Source organism: Convolutriloba macropyga, chromosome 5 (genome assembly GCF_964194025.1).
Source record: "Convolutriloba macropyga chromosome 5, txConMacr16.3, whole genome shotgun sequence".
NCBI classification, from domain to species: domain Eukaryota; kingdom Metazoa; phylum Xenacoelomorpha; order Acoela; family Convolutidae; genus Convolutriloba; species Convolutriloba macropyga.
This window is the reverse complement of record NC_134472.1, coordinates 8,596,743-8,622,152: the sequence shown is the minus strand read 5'-3', so window position 1 is coordinate 8,622,152 and position 25,410 is coordinate 8,596,743. Positions and strand designations below refer to the sequence as shown.

The window sequence follows — 25,410 nt, the reverse complement described above, 5'->3', positions numbered from 1 at the left end:
GTATGGAGTATTATAAGCGTAGTTAGAGTCTAGCACAAAAAGAATTTTTGCTATAGCTTGCCTAGGGAAAAAGTTAGTTTTTCATACGGAAATTTGCTATTATTTCGAATAATTTTGCGATTATGATTTTAGAAATAGGTCTATTTCGACGGGTCAAGGAGTTGTGCAAATAGAACCACACTTGGTATGGAGTATCTTCTGTATATATAGAGTCTGAAACAAAAAGACTTTTTGCTATAGCTTGCCTAGGAAAAAAGTTAGTTTTTCATACGGAAATTTTGACTTATTCGCTTATTCTATTCTCAAAAATATAGAAATTTCATCGGGTCAAGAAATTGTTCAAATCAAACCAAACTCGGTATGGAGAATTTCATAGGTACCTAGAGTGTAAAACACAAAGAACTTTTGCTATAGCTTGCCTAGGAAAAAAGTTAGTTTTTCATACAGATTTATGCAATTATTTCAAATAAATAATTCTAAAAATTGGTCTATTTCGTCGAATCAAGAAGTTGTCCAAATCGAACCAAACTCGGCATGCAGTATCCACTGTGTACCTTAAGTCTAAAACAAAAAGAATTTTTACTATAGCTTGCCTAGGAAAAAAGTTAGTTTTTCATACGGATTTGTGCAATTATTTCAAACAAATAATTTTAAAAATAGATCTTTTTTATTCGGTCAAGGAGTTGTCCAAATCGAACCAAACTCGGTATGGAGTATTATAAGCGTAGTTAGAGTCTAGCACAAAAAGAATTTTTGCTATAGCTTGCCTAGAGAAAAAGTTAATTTTTCATACGGAAATTTGCTATTATTTCGAATAATTTTGCGATTATAATTTTAGAAATAGGTCTATTTCGTCGGGTCAAGGAGTTGTGCAAATGGAACCACACTTGGTATGGAGTATCCCTTGTATATATAGAGTCTGAAACAAAAAGATTTTTTCCTATAGCTTGCCTAGGAAAAAAGTTAGTTTTTCATACGGATTTGTGCAATTATTTCAAATAAATAATTTTAAAAACAGGTCTTTTTTATTCGGTCAAGGAGTTGTCCAAATCGAACCAAACTCGGTATGGAGTATTATAAGCGTAGTTAGAGTCTAGCACAAAAAGAATTTTTGCTATAGCTTGCCTAGGGAAAAAGTTAGTTTTTCATACAAAAATTTGCTGTTATTTCGAATAATTTTGCGATTATATTTTTAGAAATAGGTCTATTTCGTCGAATCAAGGAGTTGTCCAAATCAAACCAAACTCGGTATGGAGTATCACCTGTGTAGGTACAGCATAGGAAAAAAAGATTTTTTGGTATAGCATGCCTTGGAAAAAAGTTAGTTTTTCATACGGAAATTTGCGAATTTCGCGATTAGCGAATTTTAAAAAAAGGCCTTTTTTATTGGATCAAGGAGTTGTTCAAAATGAACCATATTGATATCCCAGATTACCCGTACTATTTAAATTGTAATGCTAAAAGAATGGTCCGCCTAACTTTCCTAGAAAAAAATTTTCGTATTTCAATCGGAAATATCGACTTATTCGCTTATTCTTTTTTCAAAAATATAGAAATTTTATCGGGTCAAGGAGTTGTTCAAATCGAACCAAACTCAGTATGGAGTATCCCCTGTGTAGGTAGAGCATAGGAAAAAAAGACTTTTTGGTATAGCATGCCTTGGAAAAAAGTTAGTTTTTCATACGGAAATTTGCGAATTTCTCGATTAGCGAATTTTAAAAAAAGGCCTTTTTTATTGGATCAAGGAGTTGTTCAAAATGAACCATATTGATATCACAGATTACCCGTACTATTTAAATTGTAATGCTAATAGAATGGTCCGCCTAACTTTCCTAGAAAAAAATTTTCGTATTTCAATCGGAAATATCGACTTATTCGCTTATTCTTTTTTCAAAAATATAGAAATTTTATCGAGTCAAGGAGTTGTTCAAATCGAACCAAACTCGGTATGGAGTATCCCCTGTGTAGGTAAAGCATAGGAAAAAAAGATTTTTTGGTATAGCATGCCTTGGAAAAAAGTTAGTTTTTCATACGGAATTTTGCGAATTTCGCGATTAGCGAATTTTAAAAAAAGGCCTTTTTTATTGGATCAAGGAGTTGTTCAAAACGAACCATATTGATATCCCAGACTACCCGTACTATTTAAGTTGTAATGCTAAAAGAATGGTCAACCTAACTTTCCTAGAAAAAATTTTCGTATTTCAATCGGAAATATCGACTTATTCGCTTATTCTTTTTTCAAAAAAATAGAAATTTTATCGGGTAATGGAGTTGTTCAAATCGAACCAAACTCGGTATGGAGTATCCCCTGTGTAGGTAGAGCATAGGAAAAAAAAACTTTTTGGTATAGCATGCCTTGGAAAAAAGTTAGTTTTTCATACGGAAATTTGCGAATTTCGCGATTAGCGAATTTTAAAAAAAGGCCTTTTTTATTGGATCAAGGAGTTGTTCACAATGAACCATATTGATATCCCAGACTACCCGTACTATTTAAGTTGTAATGCTAAAAAAATGGTCAACCTAACTTTCCTAGAAAAAATTTTCGTATTTCAATCGGAAATATCGACTTATTCGCTTATTCTTTTTTCAAAAATATAGAAATTTTATCGGGTCAAGGAGTTGTTCAAATCGAACCAAACTCGGTATGGAGTATCCCCTGTGTAGGTACAGCATAGGAAAAAAAGACTTTTTGGTATAGCATGTCTTGGAAAAAAGTTAGTTTTTCATACGGAAATTTGTGAATTTCGCGATTAGCGAATTTTAAAAAAAAGGCCTTTTTTATTGGATCAAGGAGTTGTTCAAAATGAACCATATTGATATCCCAGACTACCCGTACTATTTAGGTTGTAATGCTAAAAAAATGGTCAACCTAACTTTCCTAGAAAAAAATTTCGTATTTCAATCGGAAATATCGACTTATTCGCTGATTAAAAAAATGATTTTTCAAATAGGAAAAAAATCGGTTTTTCGCGATTAGCGAATTTTAAAAAAAGGCCTTTTTTATTTGATCAAGGAGTTGTTCACAATGAACCATATTGATATCCCAGACTACCCGTACTATTTAGGTTGTAATGCTAAAAAAATGGTCCGCCTAACTTTCCTAGAAAAAAATTTTCGTATTTCAATCGGAAATATCGACTTATTCGCTTATTCTTTTTTCAAAAATATAGAAATTTTATCGGGTCAAGGAGTTGTTCAAATCGAACCAAACTCAGTATGGAGTATCCCATAGGTACCTAGAGTGTAAAACAAAAAGAATTTTTGCTATAGCTTGCCTAGGAAAAAAGTAAGTTTTTCATACGGAAAGTTGCAATTATTTCGTTTAAATTGCAATTATTGAATTTTAAAAATAGGTCTATTTCGTCGGGTCAAGGAGTTGTGCAAATGGAACAAAACTTGGTATGGAGTATCCCCTGTATATATAGAGTCTGAAACAAAAAGATTTTTTGCTATAGCTTGCCTAGGAAAAAAGTTAGTTTTTCATACGGATTTGTGCAATTATTTCAAATAAATAATTCTAAAAATTGGTCTATTTCGTCGGGTCAAGGAGTTGTGCAAATGGAACCAAACTTGGTATGGAGTATCCCCTGTATATAGAGAGTCTGAAACGAAAAGTTTTTTTGGTATAGCTTGCGTAGAAAAAAAGTGAGTATATCATACGGAACTTTTTGAATTTCTCGAAAAAGGAATTTTAAAAATAGGTCTTTTTTATCGGATCAGAAAGTTGTTCAAATCAAACCAAGCTTGGTATGGAAAATCCCCAGGGTAGTTAGACTCTGAGACAGAAAGAATTTTTGGTATAGCTTGCCTAGGAAGCAAGTTAGTTTTTCATACGGAAAGTTGCAATTATTTCGTTTAAATTGCAATTATTGAATTTTAAAAATAGGTCTATTTTGTTGGGTCAAGGAGTTGTGCAAATGGAACCAAACTTGGTATGGAGTATCCCCTGTATATATAGAGTCTGAAACAAAAAGATTTTTTGCTATAGCTTGCCTAGGAAAAAAGTTAGTTTTTCATACGGATTTGTGCAATTATTTCAAATAAATAGTTTTAAAAATAGGTCTTTTTTATTCGGTCAAGGAGTTGTCCAAATCGAACCAAACTCGGAATGGAGTACCACCAGCGTAGTTAGAGTCTAGCACAAAAAGAATTTTTACTATAGCTTGCCTAGGGAAAAAGTTAGTTTTTCATACGGAAATTTGCTATTATTTCGAATAATTTTGCGATTATGATTTTAGAAATAGGTCTATTTCGATGGGTCAAGGAGTTGTGCAAATAGAACCACACTTGGTAATGAGTATCTTCTGTATATATAGAGTCTGAAACAAAAAGACTTTTTGCTATAGCTTGCCTAGGAAAAAAGTTAGTTTTTCATACGGAAATTTTGACTTATTCGCTTCTTCTATTCTCAAAAATATAGAAATTTCATCGGGTCAAGGAATTGTTCAAATCAAACCAAACTCGGTATGGAGAATCCCATAGGTACCTAGAGTGTAAAACAAAAAGAATTTTTGCTATAGCTTGCCTAGGAAAAAAGTAAGTTTTTCATACGGAAAGTTGCAATTATTTCGTTTAAATTGCAATTAATGAATTTTAAAAATAGGTCTATTTCGTCGGGTCAAGGAGTTGTGCAAATGGAACAAAACTTGGTATGGAGTATCCCCTGTATATATAGAGTCTGAAACAAAAAGATTTTTTGCTATAGCTTGCCTAGGAGAAAAGTTAGTTTTTCATACGGATTTGTGCAATTATTTCAAACAAATAATTTTAAAAATAGATCTTTTTTATTCGGTCAAGGAGTCGTCCAAATCGAACCAAATTCGGTATGGAGTATTATAAGCGTAGTTAGAGTCTAGCACAAAAAGAATTTTTGCTATAGCTTGCCTAGGGAAAAAGTTAGTTTTTCATACGGAAATTTGCTATTATTTCGAATAATTTTGCGATTATGATTTTAGAAATAGGTCTATTTCGACGGGTCAAGGAGTTGTGCAAATGGAACCACACTTGGTATGGAGTATCTTCTGTATATATAGAGTCTGAAACAAAAAGACTTTTTGCTATAGCTTGCCTAGGAAAAAAGTTAGTTTTTCATACGGAAATTTTGACTTATTCGCTTCTTCTATTCTCAAAAATATAGAAATTTCATCGGGTCAAGGAATTGTTCAAATCAAACCAAACTCGGTATGGAGAATCTCATAGGTACCTAGAGTGTAAAACACAAGGAATTTTTGCTATAGCTTGCCTAGGAAAAAAGTTAGTTTTTCATACAGATTTGTGCAATTTTTTCAAATAAATAATTCTAAAAATTGGTCTATTTCGTCGAATCAAGAAGTTGTCCAAATCGAACCAAACTCGGCATGAAGTATCCCCTGTGTACCTTAAGTCTAAAACAAACAGAATTTTTACTATAGCTTGCCTAGGAAAAAAGTTAGTTTTTCATACGGATTTGTGCAATTATTTCAAACAAATAATTTTAAAAACAGATCTTTTTTATTCGGTCAAGGAGTTGTCCAAATCGAACCAAACTCGGTATGGAGTATTATAAGCGTAGTTAGAGTCTAGCACAAAAATAATTTTTGCTATAGCTTGCCTAGGGAAAAAGTTAGTTTTTCATACGGAAATTTGCTATTATTTCGAATAATTTTGCGATTATAATTTTAGAAATAGGTCTATTTCGTCGGGTCAAGGAGTTGTGCAAATGGAACAAAACTTGGTATGGAGTATCCCCTGTATATATAGAGTCTGAAACAAAAAGATTTTTTGCTATAGCTTGCCTAGGAAAAAAGTTAGTTTTTCATACAGATTTGTGCAATTATTTCAAATAAATAATTCTAAAAATTGGTCTATTTCGTCGAATCAAGAAGTTGTCCAAATCGAACCAAACTCGGCATGCAGTATCCACTGTGTACCTTAAGTCTAAAACAAAAAGAATTTTTACTATAGCTTGCCTAGGAAAAAAGTTAGTTTTTCATACGGATTTGTGCAATTATTTCAAACAAATAATTCAAACAAATAAAATAGATCTTTTTTATTCGGTCAAGGAGTTGTCCAAATCGAACCAAACTCGGTATGGAGTATTATAAGCGTAGTTAGAGTCTAGCACAAAAAGAATTTTTGCTATAGCTTGCCTAGAGAAAAAGTTAGTTTTTCATACGGAAATTTGCTATTATTTCGAATAATTTTGCGATTATAATTTTAGAAATAGGTCTATTTCGTCGGGTCAAGGAGTTGTGCAAATGGAACCACACTTGGTATGGAGTATCCCTTGTATATATAGAGTCTGAAACAAAAAGATTTTTTCCTATAGCTTGCCTAGGAAAAAAGTTAGTTTTTCATACGGATTTGTGCAATTATTTCAAATAAAAAATTCTAAAAATTGGTCTATTTCGTCGAATCAAGGAGTTGTCCAAATCGAACCAAACTCGGCATGGAGTGTCCCCTGTGTACCTTAAGTCTAAAACAAAAAAAAATTTTGCTATAGCTTGCGTAGGAAAAAAGTTAGTTTTTCATACGGATTTGTGCAATTATTTCAAATAAATAATTTTAAAAATAGGTCTTTTTTATTCGGTCAAGGAGTTGTCCAAATCGAACCAAACTCGGTATGGAGTATTATAAGCGTAGTTAGAGTCTAGCACAAAAAGAATTTTTGCTATAGCTTGCCTAGGGAAAAAGTTAGTTTTTCATACAAAAATTTGCTATTATTTCGAATAATTTTGCGATTATATTTTTAGAAATAGGTCTATTTCGTCGAATCAAGGAGTTGTCCAAATCAAACCAAACTCGGTATGGAGTATCCCCTGTGTAGGTACAGCATAGGAAAAAAAGATTTTTTGGTATAGCATGCCTTGGAAAAAAGTTAGTTTTTCATACGGAAATTTGCGAATTTCGCGATTAGCGAATTTTAAAAAAAGGCCTTTTTTATTGGATCAAGGAGTTGTTCAAAATGAACCATATTGATATCCCAGATTACCCGTACTATTTAAATTGTAATGCTAAAAGAATGGTCCGCCTAACTTTCCTAGAAAAAAATTTTCGTATTTCAATCGGAAATATCGACTTATTCGCTTATTCTTTTTTCAAAAATATAGAAATTTTATCGGGTCAAGGAGTTGTTCAAATCGAACCAAACTCAGAATGGAGTATCCCCTGTGTAGGTAGAGCATAGGAAAAAAAGACTTTTTGGTATAGCATGCCTTGGAAAAAAGTTAGTTTTTCATACGGAAATTTGCGAATTTCGCGATTAGCGAATTTTAAAAAAAGGCCTTTTTTATTGGATCAAGGAGTTGTTCAAAATGAACCATATTGATATCAGAGGTTACCCGTACTATTTAAATTGTAATGCTAAAAGAATGGTCCGCCTAACTTTCCTAGAAAAAAATTTTCGTATTTCAATCGGAAATATCGACTTATTCGCTTATTCTTTTTTCAAAAATATAGAAATTTTATCGAGTCAAGGAGTTGTTCAAATCGAACCAAACTCGGTATGGAGTATCCCCTGTGTAGGTAAAGCATAGGAACAAAAGATTTTTTGGTATAGCATGCCTTGGAAAAAAGTTAGTTTTTCATACGGAATTTTGCGAATTTCGCGATTAGCGAAATTTAAAAAAAGGCCTTTTTTATTGGATCAAGGAGTTGTTCAAAACGAACCATATTGATATCCCAGACTACCCGTACTATTTAAGTTGTAATGCTAAAAGAATGGTCAACCTAACTTTCCTAGAAAAAATTTTCGTATTTCAATCGGAAATATCGACTTATTCGCTTATTCTTTTTTCAAAAAAATAGAAATTTTATCGGGTAATGGAGTTGTTCAAATCGAACCAAACTCGGTATGGAGTATCCCCTGTGTAGGTAGAGCATAGGAAAAAAAAACTTTTTGGTATAGCATGCCTTGGAAAAAAGTTAGTTTTTCATACGGAAATTTGCGAATTTCGCGATTAGCGAATTTTAAAAAAAGACCTTTTTTATTGGATCAAGGAGTTGTTCACAATGAACCATATTGATATCCCAGACTACCCGTACTATTTAAGTTGTAATGCTAAAAAAATGGTCAACCTAACTTTCCTAGAAAAAATTTTCGTATTTCAATCGGAAATATCGACTTATTCGCTTATTCTTTTTTCAAAAATATAGAAATTTTATCGGGTCAAGGAGTTGTTCAAATCGAACCAAACTCGGTATGGAGTATCCCCTGTGTAGGTACAGCATAGGAAAAAAAGACTTTTTGGTATAGCATGTCTCGGAAAAAAGTTAGTTTTTCATACGGAAATTTGTGAATTTCGCGATTAGCGAATTTTAAAAAAAGGCTTTTTATTGGATCAAGGAGTTGTTCAAAATGAACCATATTGATATCCCAGACTACCCGTACTATTTAGGTTGTAATGCTAAAAAAATGGTCAACCTAACTTTCCTAGAAAAAAATTTCGTATTTCAATCGGAAATATCGACTTATTCGCTGATTAAAAAAATGATTTTTCAAATAGGAAAAAAATCGGTTTTTCGCGATTAGCGAATTTTAAAAAAGGCCTTTTTTATTGGATCAAGGAGTTGTTCACAATGAACCATATTGATATCCCAGACTACCCGTACTATTTAGGTTGTAATGCTAAAAAAATGGTCAACCTAACTTTCCTAGAAAAAATTTTCGTATTTCAATCGGAAATATCGACTTATTCGCTTATTCTTTTTTCAAAAATATAGAAATTTTATCGGGTCAAGGAGTTGTTCAAATCGAACCAAACTCAGTATGGAGTATCCCCTGTGTAGGTAGAGCATAGGAAAAAAAGACTTTTTGGTATAGCATGCCTTGGAAAAAAGTTAGTTTTTCATACGGAAATTTGCGAATTTCGCGATTAGCGAATTCTAAAAAAAGGCCTTTTTTAGTGGATCAAGGAGTTGTTCAAAATGAACCATATTGATATCACAGATTACCCGTACTATTTAAGTTGTAATGCTAAAAGAATGGTCCGCCTAACTTTCCTAGAAAAAAATTTTCGTATTTCAATCGGAAATATCGACTTATTCGCTTATTCTTTTTTCAAAAATATAGAAATTTTATCGGGTCAAAGAGTTGTTCAAATCGAACCAAACTCGGTATGGAGTATCTCCTGTGTAGGTAGAGCATAGGAAAAAAAGATTTTTTGGTATAGCATGCCTTGGAAAAAAGTTAGTTTTTCATACGGAATTTTGCGAATTTCGCGTTTAGCGAATTTTAAAAAAAGGCCTTTTTTATTGGATCAAGGAGTTGTTCAAAACGAACCATATTGATATCCCAGACTACCCGTACTATTTAAGTTGTAATGCTAAAAGAATGGTCAACCTAACTTTCCTAGAAAAAATTTTCGTATTTCAATCGGAAATATCGACTTATTCGCTTATTCTTTTTTCAAAAAAATAGAAATTTTATCGGGTCAAGGAGTCGTTCAAATCGAACCAAACTCGGTATGGAGTATCCCCTGTGTAGGTAGAGCATAGGAAAAAAAGACTTTTTGGTATAGCATGCCTTGGAAAAAAGTTAGTTTTTCATACGGAAATTTGCGAATTTCGCGATTAGCGAATTTTAAAAAAAGGCCTTTTTTATTGGATCAAGGAGTTGTTCACAATGAACCATATTGATATCCCAGACTACCCGTACTATTTAGGTTGTAATGCTAAAAAAATGGTCAACCTAACTTTCCTAGAAAAAATTTTCGTATTTCAATCGGAAATATCGACTTATTCACTTATTCTTTTTTCAAAAATATAGAAAATTTATCGGGTCAAGGAGTTGTTCAAATCGAACCAAACTCGGTATGGAGTATCCCCTGTGTAGGTACAGCATAGGAAAAAAAGATTTTTTGGTATAGCATGCCTTGGAAAAAAGTTAGTTTTTCATACGGAAATTTGTGAATTTCGCGATTAGCGAATTTTAAAAAAAGGCCTTTTTTATTGGATCAAGGAGTTGTTCAAAATGAACCATATTGATATCACAGATTACCCGTACTATTTAAGTTGTAATGCTAAAAGAATGGTCCGCCTAACTTTCCTAGAAAAAAATTTTCGTATTTCAATCGGAAATATCGACTTATTCGCTTATTCTTTTTTCAAAAATATAGAAATTTTATCGGGTCAAAGAGTTGTTCAAATCGAACCAAACTCGGTATGGAGTATCTCCTGTGTAGGTAGAGCATAGGAAAAAAAGATTTTTTGGTATAGCATGCCTTGGAAAAAAGTTACTTTTTCATACGGAATTTTGCGAATTTCGCGTTTAGCGAATTTTAAAAAAAGGCCTTTTTTATTGGATCAAGGAGTTGTTCAAAACGAACCATATTGATATCCCAGACTACCCGTACTATTTAAGTTGTAATGCTAAAAGAATGGTCAACCTAACTTTCCTAGAAAAAATTTTCGTATTTCAATCGGAAATATCGACTTATTCGCTTATTCTTTTTTCAAAAAAATAGAAATTTTATCGGGTCAAGGAGTCGTTCAAATCGAACCAAACTCGGTATGGAGTATCCCCTGTGTAGGTAGAGCATAGGAAAAAAAGACTTTTTGGTATAGCATGCCTTGGAAAAAAGTTAGTTTTTCATACGGAAATTTGCGAATTTCGCGATTAGCGAATTTTAAAAAAAGGCCTTTTTTATTGGATCAAGGAGTTGTTCACAATGAACCATATTGATATCCCAGACTACCCGTACTATTTAGGTTGTAATGCTAAAAAAATGGTCAACCTAACTTTCCTAGAAAAAATTTTCGTATTTCAATCGGAAATATCGACTTATTCACTTATTCTTTTTTCAAAAATATAGAAAATTTATCGGGTCAAGGAGTTGTTCAAATCGAACCAAACTCGGTATGGAGTATCCCCTGTGTAGGTACAGCATAGGAAAAAAAGATTTTTTGGTATAGCATGCCTTGGAAAAAAGTTAGTTTTTCATACGGAAATTTGTGAATTTTGCGATTAGCGAATTTTAAAAAAAGGCCTTTTTTATTGGATCAAGGAGTTGTTCACAATGAACCATATTGATATCCCAGACTACCCGTACTATTTAATTTGTAATGCTAAGAAAATGGTCAACCTAACTTTCCTAGAAAAAATTTTCGTATTTCAATCGGAAATATCGACTTATTCGCTTATTCTTTTTTCAAAAATATAGAAATTTTATCGGGTCAAGGAGTTGTTCAAATCGAACCAAACTTGGTATGAAGTATCCCCTGTGTAGGTACAGCATAGGAAAAAAAGACTTTTTGGTATAGCATGCCTTGGAAAAAAGTTAGTTTTTCATACGGAAATTTGTGAATTTCGCGATTAGCGAATTTTAAAAAAAGGCCTTTTTTATTGGATCAAGGAGTTGTTCAAAATGAACCATATTGATATCCCAGACTACCCGTACTATTTAAGTTGTAATGCTAAAAAAATGGTCAACCTAACTTTCCTAGAAAAAATTTTCGTATTTCAATCGGAAATATCGACTTATTCGCTTATTCTTTTTTCAAAAATACAGAAATTTTATCGGGTCAAGGAGTTGTTCAAATCGAACCAAACTCGGTATGGAGTATCCCCTGCGTAGGTACAGCATAGGAAAAAAAGACTTTTTGGTATAGCATGTCTTGGAAAAAGTTAGTTTTTCATACAGAAATTTGCGAATTTCGCGATTAGCGAATTTTAAAAAAAGGCCTTTTTTATTGGATCAAGGAGTTGTTCAAAACGAACCATATTGATATCCCAGACTACCCGTACTATTTAAATTGTAATGCTAAAAAAATGGTCAACCTAACTTTCCTAGAAAAAATTTTCGTATTTCAATCGGAAATATCGACTTATTCGCTTATTCTTTTTTCAAAAAAATAGAAATTTTATCGGGTCAAGGAGTTGTTTAAATCGAACCAAACTCGGTATGGAGTATCCCCTGTGTAGGTAGAGCATAGGAAAAAAAGACTTTTTGGTATTGCATGCCTTGGAAAAAAGTTAGTTTTTCATACGGAAATTTGCGAATTTCGCGATTAGCGAATTTTAAAAAAAGGCCTTTTTTATTGGATCAAGGAGTTGTTCACAATGAACCATATTGATATCCCAGACTACCCGTACTATTTAAGTTGTAATGCTAAAAAATGGTCAACCTAACTTTCCTAGAAAAAATTTTCGTATTTCAATCGGAAATATCGACTTATTCGCTTATTCTTTTTTCAAAAATATAGAAATTTTATCGGGTCAAGGAGTTGTTCAAATCGAACCAAACTCGGTATGGAGTATCCCCTGTGTAGGTACAGCATAGGAAAAAAAGACTTTTTGGTATAGCATGCCTTGGAAAAAAGTTAGTTTTTCATACGGAAATTTGTGAATTTCGCGATTAGCGAATTTTAAAAAGAGGCCTTTTTTATTGGATCAAGGAGTTGTTCAAAATGAACCATATTGATATCCCAGACTACCCGTACTATTTAAGTTGTAATGCTAAAAAAATGGTCAACCTAACTTTCCTAGAAAAAAATTTCGTATTTCAATCGGAAATATCGACTTATTCGCTGATTAAAAAAATGATTTTTCAAATAGGAAAAAAATCGGTTTTTACTTAGGTGCCCCTTTCCCTGTGCCCTTAGAGGGACTTTCCCATTATGTTGTCTGTCTTCCTTGCCTTTATATGTTATGGTGCTACATTTTGTTGTTTTGGTGCTACATTTTTGTTTTTTTTTAGGCTCTGGCTTATCCGGAACCTGTTTGTGTCTTTTTAGCTATCAGAGCCTCTGGTTTTTTCTTGGGCTGCAAAGGAAAACTCGCCTAAAGTGCGGACAGTTTTTCTTGCAGTTTGAGATAGTAAGAGGTATCACGATAAAACCTGGACACATCATATTTCTTAGAAAATGTTTATAAAAAAGATGTAAAAAAGTGTATGGTGCAGACTTTAGCTCGCCTATGATAAAGTTTCTAGCTCGTCTGTGTTGCAGAAGTGGTGCGTCTATGAGACAGTTTTTGGCTCGTCTATGCTGCAGAACTGGTGCGCCTATGGGGCAGTTTTTGGCTCGTCTATGGGGCAGACTTTGGCTCGACCGTAAGTACTTGGTGCGTTTATGTTGCTCGTTCAAAAAAATTCCTCGCCTGTGTATGTTTGAACGCACCATACCCCCTGTGTGCGTTCGAAAACGGTCTGCGTCATAAACGAGCACAAACGATAACCTCGACCTGGGAATGGTTTTTTAAGAAATTTTTCTGAATTAAACCTTATGCAAATTTCAGGCCACTTAAACAATAGTATTGTTGAAATTGATTGCACTATTAGTAAAAATGCATGGCAAAGTTCCATCACATTTGTCCCTACTGACTGTTGTCTGGAGAAACTTTGAACGCTCGAATATGCCATATATGGCTGACTTTTTAAAATAATTTAGCGAAGAGTGTTAAAAAATCGTACCTTCCTCTCCGCACCAAATGAAAGAGCATATGACTGGATAGCCTCCCATGCTAGATATTCTGGCTGACACATCTGGCTCAAAGATCACTTTGGGAATCACTGCAGGTTTTCCTAAAGTGTTATTATAAACGAGTCGCCGGGCAAAAGATACTGTAGAAGCAAATTATACGCGGCTAACATAAGTATAAAGTACAAAGTACAGTAATGGTACCACAAATTTAGTTGAGTGATAGTTATAATAACAGTGAAACATTATTTTATAATGTACATTTTTTAACCAGTTGCAACAGGTTAGACTTTTTATCAAGTTTTGATTTAAAAAAAATTAAGTTTTCAACGAAATAAAACTAGAGGAAAAATTACGAGGAAATTATCCCGTTTTCAACGGTAGCAAAACCGTCACCTTCGACACTTTTACCTAATCAGAAAAGAGGATTCTGCTAATCACGTTTTTTTTGCTTCAATGCCGTCTTCTGAAAAAGTTATAGTAACATAGGAAGAGAATATTGATATTTTCTTGTTTACTGGGGGTAAAAAATAGGCATTTAAGGCATTAGAGTTGCATTAGAGGATAGATTCTTTCAATTAGTTTTTTTTAATACGAAACCACTATACGATTTAGGTCTTAATTATGTTAGGCAGCTGCATAAATGGTTTAGGCACCAGTAGGATGAGTTAGCAGCCTGAAAAACAGCCAGCAAAAATAAAAAATTTTAAAAAAAAATTCGGTAGCTGTGAGACAAGAACTGACAGATTCAGATAAAGAAAAACAAAATAGACGACAAGCAGCACAATTGTAGAATTATAATTTTGAAGAAAAGCACAAGGACGAAAGAGCCGTGTTGAGGTGAAATATATAAGCGATGTGGCGGTAGTAATGGATCTATAAGAGCTGTTCTCTTCAACGATGTTTGGCGACTGGCAGGACCTGAACGAAATCCGAGTTTTCATATCTGACCAGTGCATGACGTAAAATGGCAGGTTGATATTTCCAGCTCAGAATTCTGTTCCAACTCGAAAAACAATTTGATACAGGCCATTTCCGTTTTTGGTTTTAACCAAATAGAGGCAAATGTAAGGATTGAAATGTCATTGAAAGCGAAAAACTATTTTTGTACTTTTTACTGATAATGTCGATTTGCTTAAACTGTGCGGGTTTATGTTTTTTTTGTTACCCAGAGATTGAACAAGCTAAAACTGTCTATTAGCACTAGTTTTTTCAATTTTTTTACGATCCATGTATGACTCCTAAGAATTCATATAAATCATATATGACCTAGTAAGATTTCAAACAAATTTTTGTTTGCTTTTTTATACCAATGGAGGTGCCAATTATGGCTTCAATTGTTTCTCCTTAAACTCAATAATTATTCTTTTTTCAATGCATCATTTTATTTTTGTATAATCCCAATATGACTAATAAGAAACCATACAAACCATATATGGCCTAGTACAATAACAAAGAAAAAAATTTTCAACAATTTTTGCGTCCCTAATTGATTTTTTCCGCATCAGTATTTTAGAGCATAAAAAAAGAAGTTTTTTGAAAGAAGGTTTCAATTTTTGTATGATATGCGTATGAGTAACGAGAAATCATACAAATCATATGACATAGTACAAAATCAAAGACATTTGTATGGGTGATGACACAAGTTGGGTTGAAGGACATTAATCTATAAAAAATTTTAAAAGATTTACAGTCGGATCAACCCTACCCAAACATCTGAGTCATTTCAGGAAAAAAACTTTAACAAGAGCCGTTTCTTTGTAAACGCATTGGCGACTAAATTGTTTCCTTGCGTTCCGGAACAAGTGCATCCGATTTTTGAAAATTGGAAGTGTTTTGAATTAAAAATATTATTGTAAAACTTTTTGCACTACTAGTTGAGTCAGTTTTGTATTCTAGAAACTATGTTTTTACTTTTTTTAGTTGTAGCACTCGTGTAAAGTTTTGTAGATTTGTAAAGTGCTAGGAAAAGTTCTTGCACTTATCTTGATAGAAAAATGATTAAAATATTTTAGTATAACAAAAACTGAAAACTTGGAAAACTTCAGCTATATCTTCTTCATAGGACCCGATACCGCTGATGCTTATCGTTAAAAAAATTGCCCTGAAATTTCAATTCAGTAGAGCTAATTTTTGTTCTGATGAAACTTTTGATTATTCTATTATAAGTTATATACTTTCTGTACATTTTTAGAATGGCTTCGTATGAAGCCTACCCTGTTTTTTACTTGAGATTCTAACATCAAACAAAAGTCTCAATTTTTTATATTTTCAACAAGTGATTGTTTGCTTCCATAATATTATCTGAAAAATCACCATTTTTATATTCTTTTTTCCTTGAAAAGTTATCTTTTTTCATACGTTTTTGGTAATGTTTGCCTTTTTTCAAACATTCTATATATAGTTAGGGTGCATGTTTTGCGAAACCAATGTAAAATTGAAACAGTTATACATATTTTTTTATTAAAATTTTTTATAAAGAACGCAAGAAAAACGAAAATGACATTATCATTGAACATAGCGAGCAAAAAATAAATACTTTGTTTTTTTGCAAAAGCCCTGAAAAGTGTTTGTTATAAATCAAGACGAAATGAACAAAAATCGTCAAAAATATTACCAAAACGGCGCTTTATACGATCAAACATACTCATCGACTCGCCATGCAAACAACAACACAGTTTATTAGACGTCTCATATTGAATTGATTAGTAAATATAGGTTTTGCCATAACGATTCGGGCGCTGTCGTGCAATTCTGCAGCTGTGCAAACACCTGTAGTTTCGACAAAGCCTCATTTTTTGGAGAAAGTGAGCTCGAAATAGATCAGATCTTAGATCATTCCGTTCTGGACATCTCAAATTAGGAACCGTGTGATATCAATTGAATTCGCCTACCTTTGAATGGAATTTCGTTTTTGAGTTCCTGACGAGGCGGTAATTGCGGTGCAGTTTCTAAAATACAGTTCCAATTTTAGGTTATCATTAACATTTCATGTTTTTGCAAACAAGTTATAACAAACGTCGTGTTGAAAATTACATCGTCAACCGAGTGAAAGAACAACGGTTTTGTGTTGAAGGACAACTATTTGTAAGATTTTACGCAACCACACGTCAAAACATCGCATGATAAAAATTGTTTGCAATATTCTTTAAGAATTTACTTGAAGAGTTTGACTTGGAAATCAATTCAAGACATTCTATGAACTTCCAAAATGTCCAGAATTTTAAATAATTTGATGTAAGAAAAGCGCTTTCACTACGAGAGATGTGGATAGTGGCAAATTACAGATCTCGGAACATTTGCAAAAAATTTTCACTCTCCCAGGTTGACCTCGTAATTGAAAAAGTTATAAAATTACAACTCCATAATATGAAAATTCTATGATTAAAACTTTTCGTCAACCCGGGCTTGGTGATAGTAACTTTTGCTTTCCCAATATCAAACAAGAGATAAAAACAAATGTTTTGGGAAAACAAATTACCACTTGCCACTAATTTGCTCTTGATCTGCCTTTTTTTCATGCGCCAAATCGTCAATTCAATCAAGGAACAAACGCATGAACTTATGGAGAACTGCATTTTACAATTATATAAGGATGTTTGATGAAATCTTCAAAAGTTAGTGAAAATAGCAGTGTTTTTATAGTTTCTTTTTCAATAAATTGTTCGGTTTGACTTTCTATATAAATAGTGAATTATACGACAAAAGCCAAAAAATATATCACAAGTCTCTATTTTTCAGTTTATTTTCTAACGGTTGTATTGAAACAATACATCAGTTTTCACTATTTTGAAAAGTTATATTGTAGAAAAGATTGTAAGTTATGAATTTTCCCTAATTCAGAGAAGTTGACTGTGAAGCTGCGAAAGATTTGGTCAGAATGTGCTTATTTGCAAAAAGTTGAGAAAAATTTTAATCTCTAGAGGTGTTGTATGAATTTTTACACTTTAGGACCTTAGAGCCAAAGCAATGTTAAAACCTAGCTTGACTCATGAACATAGCTAAAATTTTTCCCTCAATCAGTGAAGATCAGAGTCTGAATCAGAGGACTTCAGAGCAAAATTTCACCTGAATCAGAGTCTGAATCAGTACTGATGATTTCTGAATTTTAATCTGATTCAGTACTGCTTTTGAATTAGGTACGAGAGCTATACTAGAGGGCATGGGTTGCGAAGGTTCAAACTTCTGACTCGATGGTCGTACTCCTAGTATATGCTATCTTTCTAAGCCTGATAAGTCTCATAAAAGTAATTATTGATCTAAGTAAGTAAATTTGGCTAATTGATCTAGTTTTAAGTTTTATATAATCTTTATAGAAATCTAACATAGATAAATTTACAAGTAAAGTTATGAGGTTATAAGATTTAAAAATTTTAAGTTATAAAAGCTAACTTATAAAAAGGAGAAGGTCGGGAAAGTTAGTAAAAACATTACTAACTTGAATTATTATCAGTAACTATTTATCCTTTATTGAATAAAGCTCTGATTTGGAAAATATCTCAAACTATTCGTTCTTCGATATAGTTGAGAAAAGGTTCGGCAATTCAGTTTAGAATTACTTTTATTTGAGTTTACCTTCTCAATTTGGAAATATTAAATTCTCAGTTTCTCTGAGTTGTAAATTCTTAATATCTCAAAGTTGTGCTTTTTGCTTTGCTGTATATAGTTCTCAGAACGGGATAATTCCCGTCCTGTTGGCTGGACGGTAAATTGTCCGTTTGGCTGAACGGACATTTTACGCAATATGAATGGTTCAGCTAATTGCATTATTCTATTTTTTTTGGAATGATGTAATTTGAATATTTAGCTTAGTTAAGCTAAGTATTCAACATAAGCATTACTTTAGTACATCCCGACCTGGTTCCTAGTGGGGGTGAAATGAAAATCATAGCATCAATAAAAAGGTACACATGAAAATAAAAAAATTTTACAGATATAAATGTTAAGGTATACAGATTATAGATAAAAACAAGTTTTTGCATCCTCTCCCCAGCTCAAGGAGAGGAAAAATGTCCGGTGCATCGGAAGTCGCCATTACGATAGTCACGTAGTTCTCGCAACAGGCTGTTGTTGCGCTGCTGGAGTTGAAAGTTTTTGTACCTTTCTTTTAGAAAACTCTGCTCGAGGTTACGGATGTAACTGTCTTCAGAATTTTCTAAATTAGCAGTGAGAAGATAGAACGGGACTGACAAAATTTGTTTGTCAATCCCTAGGTTCTTTGCGCGGTAAGTTTTAGTTTTGGGGTTGTAGGACAAGAGTTTGTACAGGTAAGCAGGGTTCTGGAGCTTATAATTCAAGCTCATGTCTTACTCCGGATGCCCTTTGAAGCTGGGGTTGCACACAAGCTGCTCCGTTTTCATTTTTCGATTGATTTTGTCTTGCATTGTTAGGGTTTTGGGCAGGACTGCTGCCACTGGTGGTTGAAGTTGCGATGGTCCTGGTATTGGTTGTTCTGATAGTTGTTCTTGTTGTTCATGCGATTGCGGTTCCACTGTTGTCAGGAGATATTGCTCTACAATATCAGTTGGGAGCTCCAAAGGAGGCTGGTCATCTAAGAGTTCCTCAAATGCTGGCAGGAGAAATTCGTTGTCATCAAGTGCTGTATTCTAAAAAAAATTTTTTATACAAAAGGTTATTTATAGTTGTAATTAATTAGATTTAATTACACTGGGGAGGTGGGGAAATCATCATTGCTGGATTGATTTTCTCTCTCTTGTCTAATTGCCTGTAGCTCACTTTATATAGGAGGGTATATGTTTATAATCGGCTCCTTATAAGTTGGGGCTTGTACTAAGTGTTCTGAGTCGTCTCTTTCTTCAGTAGGACGAAATACTGAAGTTACTATGGACTGGAAAAGTATATTAAAAGTGGCTGATAGGATCACTTTGCCAAAACTCACTGAGGCGCCTGTAATTTTGTGTATTTGTAGTGCTCGAATGAAGCAAACTACAATGCCGATTATAAACTTTACAAAGAGAAATACAGCGAAAGTAATTCAGCATTGCTCCAAATAATAGTGTACTCGGTCGAAGGCTTTTATATACCGGTTGTGTAAGAATTGTGACGAGATTAGAGAATCTAAATATATTGTTTTTGTAGTTTAGTAGTTGCTATAACCACTAGAATGGCTTTTATTATGTTGAATCTCAACTAATTCACGAGAAAATTCTTGCGCTGCGTCTTTCATTTCGGAATTTAAAGTTACATCGTTCAAAATGCAATCATGTCTTCTTTGACATGAAAAGAAACTTCCTGTCCGTTTTTAAATTTCATTGAAACCATTTTGTGTTTCTGATTGCTTGGTGCAAATAATGCTGGCCCAGTGACTTGTGTTATACTTGGAGTTAATTTGATCCAAGAGTTATCATTTTCAATATCTAGTTGAAAAAGATTCTTTTGTTTGTTGTTACATGGTTGTTGTTTAGCAGTACCTTAGGTCCCTTGTTCGTGTCCGGGTCGTTGGACCACAAAATGTAGCTGAGAAGTAAAACAGTCTACCGTTTTGGAGTTTCAATTCAATCTTTTCGTACTATGTAGCAAACGATCAAAATCGACTATAAATCATCATGAAGCAACGTATAGCAAGCAATCAATAATAACAACGCATTAAGACTGTAACGTATTAAGTATCGTTCACACATAGCAACGTATAAGTATTGGCGAATACAGCAACGTAATAACATTGGTACGATAATAGCAACAAGTGAGAGTTTAGACGGCAAAGTCTTTTTGCTCATTTAACTGGTACCAGTCTGTTTTTGATAATTGTGATCAACGCTGGTCACCATTCTATTCGAAACCGTGCAAAAAAACCGAAAATTTCTAAGTTCAAACGATTCTTACTTGATAGGTTTTTTTTATTAGGTTTAACGAAATTATGTTATTTGCACTTTTTCCGAGCTTTGTACGTAAATTGGAACGATTTCTATGCGTATTTAAATACTCGATTCTGATTGGCTAATAAAATGACGCATTTTGATATATATATTACACGCTTTCAATCTATTTAGTCACTAACATCCTCCGGCCCAGAAGAAGATGCTGGGAGAATGGGTACTAATTTTACAAGCGGGCGAACGAGCGATCCAGAGGACGTGCGCAATACGGCGGAGCGTGCGACGCTGTCGGAACCGTAACGGAGTTCAGTGATCCGAGCAGTGGGGTAGTAACCCCTCGGGTTGGTTTCTTCAACTACCCAAACCAAATCACCGGTCTTAAGGTGATGCTCGGCAGGCGTCTGCCACTTGGAACGTCGGTTCAGCGCCGGTACGTATTCTTTGATCCAACGAGACCAAATAGCGTTAGCGTAAGACTGCGCGCGGGCGTAACGTTTGCGGTGATCAAACTCATCTACGCCAATGATGGACGGGAGACTACGTGCTTGGTTACCGAGGAGAAAGTGATTAGGTGTTAATGCGCCTAGGTCGGACGGGTCGGCGCTTACGGGCGTTAACGGGCGTGAATTAAGGGCATGTTCGACTAGACAAAAGGTGGTACTTAAAACTTCATCTGTCAGGCGACGTGTTCCAAGGATTGTGTAAAGTACGCGCTTGAAACTACGCACTAGCCTCTCCCAGATGCCACCTTGGTGTGGCGCACTGGGCGGGTTGAACCTCCACTTAATGCCTTTGTGGGCAAGTTCCACGGCGATGTTGATGGTGTTCCACTTCTCGATATTCTCGCGTAGCTCTTTTTCCGCGCCAACAAAGTTAGTGCCATTGTCTGACCAAATAATGGCCGGTGTACCTCGACGTGAGACGAAACGCTCCACTCCCATTACACACGAACTGGCGTCCATGGACAGAACAATTTCAACATGAACGGCACGAGTGGTTAAGCATGTGAAGAGGAAACCCCACCTCTTCTCGCTTGTCCTACGCACAGTAACGTAAAACGGGCCGAAGTAGTCGACCCCAGTGTTCGTGAAGGGAGGAGACTGGTATGCGAGTCTTTCTACTGGGAGGTCAGCCATGATTGGTTGGATAGTGGCGGCTCGAAATTTTCTGCACGTAAGGCAGTTAGATTTAATGGAACGTAGTGAGGAACGTAATTTAAGGATGGTATAACGTTCTTGTACTTTAGCCCGCAGGTAGTCAATACCTTGATGATGATGTTTAACGTGGGTGTGCCTAAGGAACAATTTTACAAAGAAATGGCGCGCGTCGAGAACGATAGGGTGTTTTACATCAAAATCAACTTCAACCAACCGTTTGATGCGGCCAGCCGAACGAATTAGACCATTTGGTCCGACGAAGGGTGAAAACGGGGCAATACGGCTACTCCGTTTAACGTGTTTGTTTTCCAGGAGATTTTTCCTTTCGGAAGTAAAAGATTCTCCTTGAACGAGATACTGAAGATGACGCTCGGCTTCGTCAAGCTCAGTGGGATTTATGATGCTACCATCGGCATTACGGTAACATTCGTGTGAGGGTAACAGCCGGAGTATGTATGCTGTTATTCGAAGAAACTTCTGATAAGAACTGTACTTATCAAAGGGAATTAAATGCGGGGGTGGTTCCTTAGTTGACTTGGTTACGGATGCGGCCAATGATGTATTGGTTTCGTCAGTTTCCTTAGTTACTATACCAAGTTTGATGTTTTTAACTACTTCGATGCTTGGTTCGAATGGGAATTCCTTGGTTCTTAAGAAATCTGGACCCCTCACCCAGCTACTTGATTGCAAAACCTCAGCGGACATACCACAAGTACCGGCATCTGCTGGATTATCGCTTGAGGCGACGTGGTTCCATTCGTCAACGCTAGTGTGTTCTAAAATCTCGCATACGCGGTTTGCAACAAATATTGGCTGCTTGCTTGTGGAGTTGAGCCACTGCAAGACAGTAGTGCTGTCATTCCACATATAAACTTTGTTGACATGCACAGTAAGAGCTCGACAGATATCTTGTTTCAACCGAGCGGCCAGTAAAGCAGCTTGCAGCTCTAGTTTTGGGATTGTCATCACCTTCATAGGTGCTACGCGAGCTTTACCCAATACAAATGCAGGCTCTGTTTTTGGCCCACTAGACGTGTTACTTGAGCTCGGAGAAATGCAACAGCGCTGAAGACCTCTTGGGAACTATCGCCAAACATGTGTAGTTCCAGGTGTTTAAAGTTTCCCGAAAAGTAGCTCCTCGGTATAGTGATTTCTGCAAGCTTGGGTAGTTCTACACTCCATTCGAGGAACCTTTCAACAGTGTCTTTTGGTAATTCTTCATCCCAGTGCTGCCCGCTGACACGCCAGATGTCCTTTAGTAACAATCGGGCACCAACAGTAAATGGTGCCACTAGGCCGATAGGATCGAATAACTTAGACACTAGGCTCAATACCAAGCGTTGTGTTAAAGACTTAGTTACTGTACTGGAGGTACCCCCGACTCACAACTAGAGTATCATTGTTGTGATCCCATTTCAACCCAAGCACGTGCGAAGATTCCTCGTTAGATGAGGCAATTACTTTTGGTTCGGTGGACTGAGGTGACCCATCAGTTCAATCAGCCAGATTTGGTACATTGCTTACAAACTTAGTAAGCTTGAACCCACCTAGATGGAGAACATGTACCAACTCCTTCGATCTTTTGAGAGCCCTCTCAGGTGACTCCACCGAATCCAAGTAATCGTCCATGTGGAAGTTTTCTAGGACGGCTTTGGTTGCTTCCGGGTACTGAATAACATTGTCTCGGGCCGTGCGTTGCAGTGCATAGTTAGCGCATGTGGGCGAGTCTTTAGCCCCGAATATATGGCGCGTGTATTGATACACTACAACATTTGTTGTGGGGTCCTCCCGCCGCAAAAAACGCAGTGATGGCTGGTCACAGTCAGGGACACCCACTTTGAGGAACATATCCTCAATATCTGCGGACACGGCGAATTGATGTTGACGGAACCTAAGTAGTACGTGGATTAAGTTTTGGAGCAGGTCGGGGCCAGTGAGCAAAGATTTATTCAAAGAAGTACCGTGGAACTTTGCTGCACCATTTAATACCCTACGCACTTTCCCCGGTTAGTTCGGATTGATTATGGGATGATGTGGTAGGTACCACTCTTTATTCGACCGCTGCTCAACCTTGTGAGCATCAGGGACTGTAATCAAGTAACCTTTTTCCAAGTCTTCACGGATGGTGCTAGCATAATTTTCTTTCAATGATGTATCTCTGGAGAGCCGCTTTTTGAGAGACTTGAGTTGTACCAGTGATGAAAAGTAGTTATTAGGGAGTTGGATGTTGTCATCAGCCCATAACATACCAACATCGTATCTTTGGCCGTTGTGGAAGGTTGTTGTTTCAAGTATTTCCTGCGCGCGAGCATCCGCTGCGGATCGTGGGTCAACTTGCTTGAACGCGCCGTACGATTCCATATCACACCAAGATTTAACCTGACAAGCTAATTCAAAATCCTGTTCAATACTGGCTTTGAAACACACCGAGACTAAACTTGAACTTGACGGGAGTGGGCCACTTAAAACCCAACCTATGGGTAAGCGGACAGCGAACGGTGAGCACTTTTCGTCGGCTGAAAAATACTCTAACGGGCGGATGGCATGGTAGACATCCTGTCCAAGTATCATCTCATTTTCTCCATAGCTATATCTTACTGGATCTAGAACTGCCAAATGTGGGTAAGTTTCTTGCATGGACTTGACGTCAATGATGTCAGAACCTACGTTTAATGTTTCCCTTACGTAGGGACGCACAGTGAATGCTTCGAAGTCTTGGTCTTTATGAGGTGTCACAGTCAATTGAACCCCCTTTGTGTCTATGAGTTCCTCTGTGTTTATACCCTTGACGGTAAGTTTTAATGCGGTACCCTGCAAACCGAGTCTAGCTGCGAGACTATCGGACACCCAAGAGTTACTGCAAGCGGTATCGCATGAAACCAACGCCGTAGTACTAGTACCAGAAGAATTAGTAAGTTTCAGTTCCGTGACCTGAAGGAGGCCTTTGACATCCGTCACGGAAGACAAAGTGGTTGTTTTGCTTGGTTGCTGTTGACCAGTAGATGGCCTACTTCTACCTGCGTTCGACTTCGAAGTATCGATGTTCTTGTTTGTTGAGGGTTTAGCTGGAAAAACCCTTTCAGCTCCATGAAGTAAGGTGTTATGGGAGCTGTTGCAACCATCTTTCCTACATTTACGGGGACTTGGGCATTGCCTAAACATGTGTTTATCACGCAAACAAGAGGAACAGAGCTTTGCCTCAGCCACGACCTTGGCTCTCTGCGTGGGGGTCTTTTCCTTAAAGACACGGCATTACCACAACCGGTGGCTGCCTTTGCATACAATGCAACTAGAGATTGATGTTAACGGAGATCTCTGTTGTGGCTTAGGGTTACTCTTCTGTTGCGTATTTGCAGCAAATGCCTTTGAAGCAACTTTTGATCTTGTTAATGAGTTGTTGGTATCCTCAGTCCTTGCTTTAGTTGCGGTATTCTTCATTAAATCGTGCGCATCGGCCTTCTCATTCAACCAATCGTTGAAATCGAGAAGGTTAGGTTTCACCCAATGCTTTTTGACCGTGAAGAGTGACCATGACTCCTTCATGTTGGGTGGTAGCTTCTGTACGGCAGTGTTGAGAAGCGCAGCACTCTTTAAATCCGAATCATATGACAGCGATTTAAATACCCCGACAAGACTTGAAATGCATCCCCAGTAGTTAATGATGTTATCGCTATTATGCATCTTCAGTGGTGGAAAGCTGTTGAGTTTGTCCAAATGTGCACTTACAACCGCCTGTGGTTGGCCAAATTTACGTTCTAAGGTCCTCAGTGCGTCTTTGTACATTGCGCCGCAATAGGCGAACTCAGCTATAGCTGTTTTAGCTTTACCTGTTACGAGGGTCTTAAAGTATGTCAATTTTACATCATCAGTTAAGGACTGAGAGTCAATTGCGCTTTTAAACTGACCATACCATTCGTGCCACTGTAGAGGATCCCCACTGTATTGTGACAACTTCCATTCGGGTAGTGGGTCATTCCTCTTGCTAGATAAGGCGTCAGTGAATGCCTTAATCAAGCTTGCAT

At 35.9% G+C, this 25,410-nt stretch overlaps 2 protein-coding genes across 3 annotated transcripts in view; both read right to left on the bottom strand.

The window, feature by feature from the left end:
• LOC142339107 (uncharacterized) overlaps positions 1-25,410 on the bottom strand; it is a 382,233-nt gene that overhangs the window by 125,530 nt on the left and 231,293 nt on the right. The window lies entirely within an intron of this gene.
• The window catches only part of LOC142339701 (uncharacterized), a 190,353-nt gene that overhangs the window by 44,536 nt on the left and 120,407 nt on the right, over positions 1-25,410 (bottom strand). Inside the window, exons 12-13 of the mRNA XM_075389921.1 lie at positions 16,290-16,346; positions 13,389-13,499 (exon numbers count right to left, since the gene is read on the bottom strand). Coding sequence (XP_075246036.1) covers positions 13,389-13,499; positions 16,290-16,346 — 168 coding nt within the window. The remainder of the gene's footprint in view (positions 1-13,388; positions 13,500-16,289; positions 16,347-25,410) is intronic.